General features: G+C 56.3%; 1 protein-coding gene across 1 annotated transcript; it reads right to left on the bottom strand.

The window, feature by feature from the left end:
- Positions 1-871: 871 nt before the first annotated feature.
- On the bottom strand, positions 872-1,804 carry LOC139585582 (olfactory receptor 14A16-like). Its single transcript, XM_071418375.1, has one exon. The coding sequence runs from the start codon at positions 1,802-1,804 to the stop codon at positions 872-874; it is 933 nt and encodes a 310-aa protein (XP_071274476.1).
- Positions 1,805-2,230: the final 426 nt, after the last annotated feature.

Raw genomic sequence — 2,230 nt, 5'->3', positions numbered from 1 at the left:
CAGAAGAGTAAAAAAAGCAAAGGTGAAGCAGAGGAAATGCTCCGAGCAGTTTGGGGGTGGCTGCCAGGCAGCCCTGGCTCTGAGCAACAGCGTCTGCAGTGGCACAGGAAACTCCCAGCTGATGGGAACAAATTTCTGGCTGACTGCATAGGCCAGGACAAAGCTGAGTGGTTTCCCTGGTGTCCCCAGCCCTTGCTGGCCCCAGGTATTTGTGCTCCCTCAGGTTCCTTTCCCCATGCCCACATCCTGGGGCTGCTCACGGGGGTTTCTGTGCTGAGCCTTGGCCTGGCCGTGTTCTTGAGAGAGCCTGGGCACGGAGCCTGGAGCCCCCAGGGCCTGGCCTGAGGCGCCAGCGCTGCCCCAGCAGTGCCCATGGCCTGTCCCTGCTGCAGCCCCGGCACTGCCACCCCCAGGGCTGTGCCCGGCCCGGAGAGCACTCAGGCCCTGCAGCAACACCAGGGCCACCAGGGCAGCGGAGCAGGGCCACGGCAGCAGCACTGGCAACACCAAGTGCTGCTGCTGCTGCTGCTGGGCACAGCTGCTGGGCCAGCACTGATCTGCCCCAGCTCTGCACACAGACATTGCTGCTGCAGCTCTACAGAAGGCAACAAAAGGGCATCTCTGCAGAAAACTCTGCTGGGAGATCCTTTAGCTCATTTAAATTCACCAAGAGTGCCGCCCCTCATTGATATACTCTCTGGCTACAGGGAAGGTGGAGAGAAACAAAATGGGAAATGGCACCAAGATTGACATTTCTCTGTGGATAATATGAAAATACTAAAACAAAGGAAAAGAACCTCCATAATTAAATGAACAAGAAGGATCAAAGGTAACTTTTATTACAAGTGATTTGCAGAAATTGTCCAGCAGTTTAATGTTTCTGAAAGCATCCAGTCATCAGTCTCCCCACTGCAGCCTTGAGCTCCCGGTTCCTCAGGCTGTAGATGAGGGGGTTCAGGGCTGGAGGCACCACCGAGTACAGAACTGACAGAGCCAGATCCAGGGATGGGGAGGAGATGGAGGGGGGCTTCAGGTTGGAAAATATACCAGTGCTGAAGAACAGAGAGAGCACGGCCAGGTGAGGAAGGCAGGTGGAAAAGGCTTTGTGCCGTCCCTGCTCAGAGGGGATCCTCTGCACAGCCCTGAAGATCTGCACATAGGAGAAAACAATGAACACAAAACAGCCAAATGAGAAACACACACTAACAGCAAGAAGCACAAGTTCCCTGACATAGGATTTGGCACAGGAGAGCTTGAGGATGTGGGGCACTTCACAGAAGAACTGGCCCAGGGCATTGCCCTTGCAAAGGGGCAGGGAAAATGTATTGGCTGTGTGCATGAGAGCATTGAGAAAGGCACTGGCCCAGGCAGCTGCTGCCATGTGGGCACAAGCTCTGCTGCCCACGAGGGTCCCGTAGTGCAGGGGTTTGCAGATGGACATGTAGCGGTCGTAGCACATAGTAGTGAGGAGAAAATACTCTGCTCCCATAAAGAAGATCAGAAAAAAAACCTGAGTAGCACATCCAGTGTAGGAGATGTTGCTGATGTCCCAGAGGGAATTGTGCATGGCTTTGGGGACAGTGGTGCAGATGGAGCCCAGGTCAGCGAGGGCCAGGTTGAGCAGGAAGAAGAACATGGGCGTGTGCAGGTGGTGGCCGCAGGCTACGGCGCTGATGATGAGGCCGTTGCCCAGGAGGGCAGCCAGGGAGATGCCCAGCAAGAGGCAGAAGTGCAGGAGCTGCAGCTGCCGCATGTCTGCCAATGCCAGCAGGAGGAAGTGCCTGATGGAGCTGCTGTTGGACATTTGCTGGGGCTGCACATGGGCACCTGTTCATGGAGAAAGGACAGTCACAAGTCAGCAGAGGCTGCTTTGAGCCAAACCTGGGCCATTCCCTGTAGACAATCCCTACAGCTGGGACACACTCACCCTTCTACCTGCAGTGGGAAAACCTTTGGCTGCAATCAGAGCACAACCACACTCCTGGGTCACCCTGGGATAAACCAGGCCCTGCCCAGAGCAGAGGGATCCCTGAATGTCTCACCCTCTCTCGAGGTCTCTGGGCAAGGTCTCAGCACCCCCTTGGGCCAAGGACACTCACGGCTCCCTGGGCAAACCCAGCAGCATTTCCTCAGCTGTGGCAGCTCTGCCCTTGCCCGTGGGACATTCAGGGAACTCCCAGAAGCTCTGGCACAGATTTGCACCCAGGAGGGCAGCTCAGAGCCTGGCAGG

The sequence above is a fragment of the Agelaius tricolor genome, unplaced genomic scaffold (assembly GCF_023055355.1).
Source record: "Agelaius tricolor isolate 1412-34295 unplaced genomic scaffold, bAgeTri1.0.p SCAF_85, whole genome shotgun sequence".
Taxonomy (NCBI): domain Eukaryota; kingdom Metazoa; phylum Chordata; class Aves; order Passeriformes; family Icteridae; genus Agelaius; species Agelaius tricolor.
The sequence above is the reverse complement of the archived record's forward strand: the minus strand, read 5'-3'. Positions and strand labels throughout refer to the sequence as shown.

Excerpts from the sequence above, each read along its gene's own strand:
- LOC139585582 (XM_071418375.1), bottom strand. The coding sequence starts at position 1,804 with ATGTCCAACAGCAGCTCCATCAGGCACTTCCTCCTGCTGGCATTGGCA.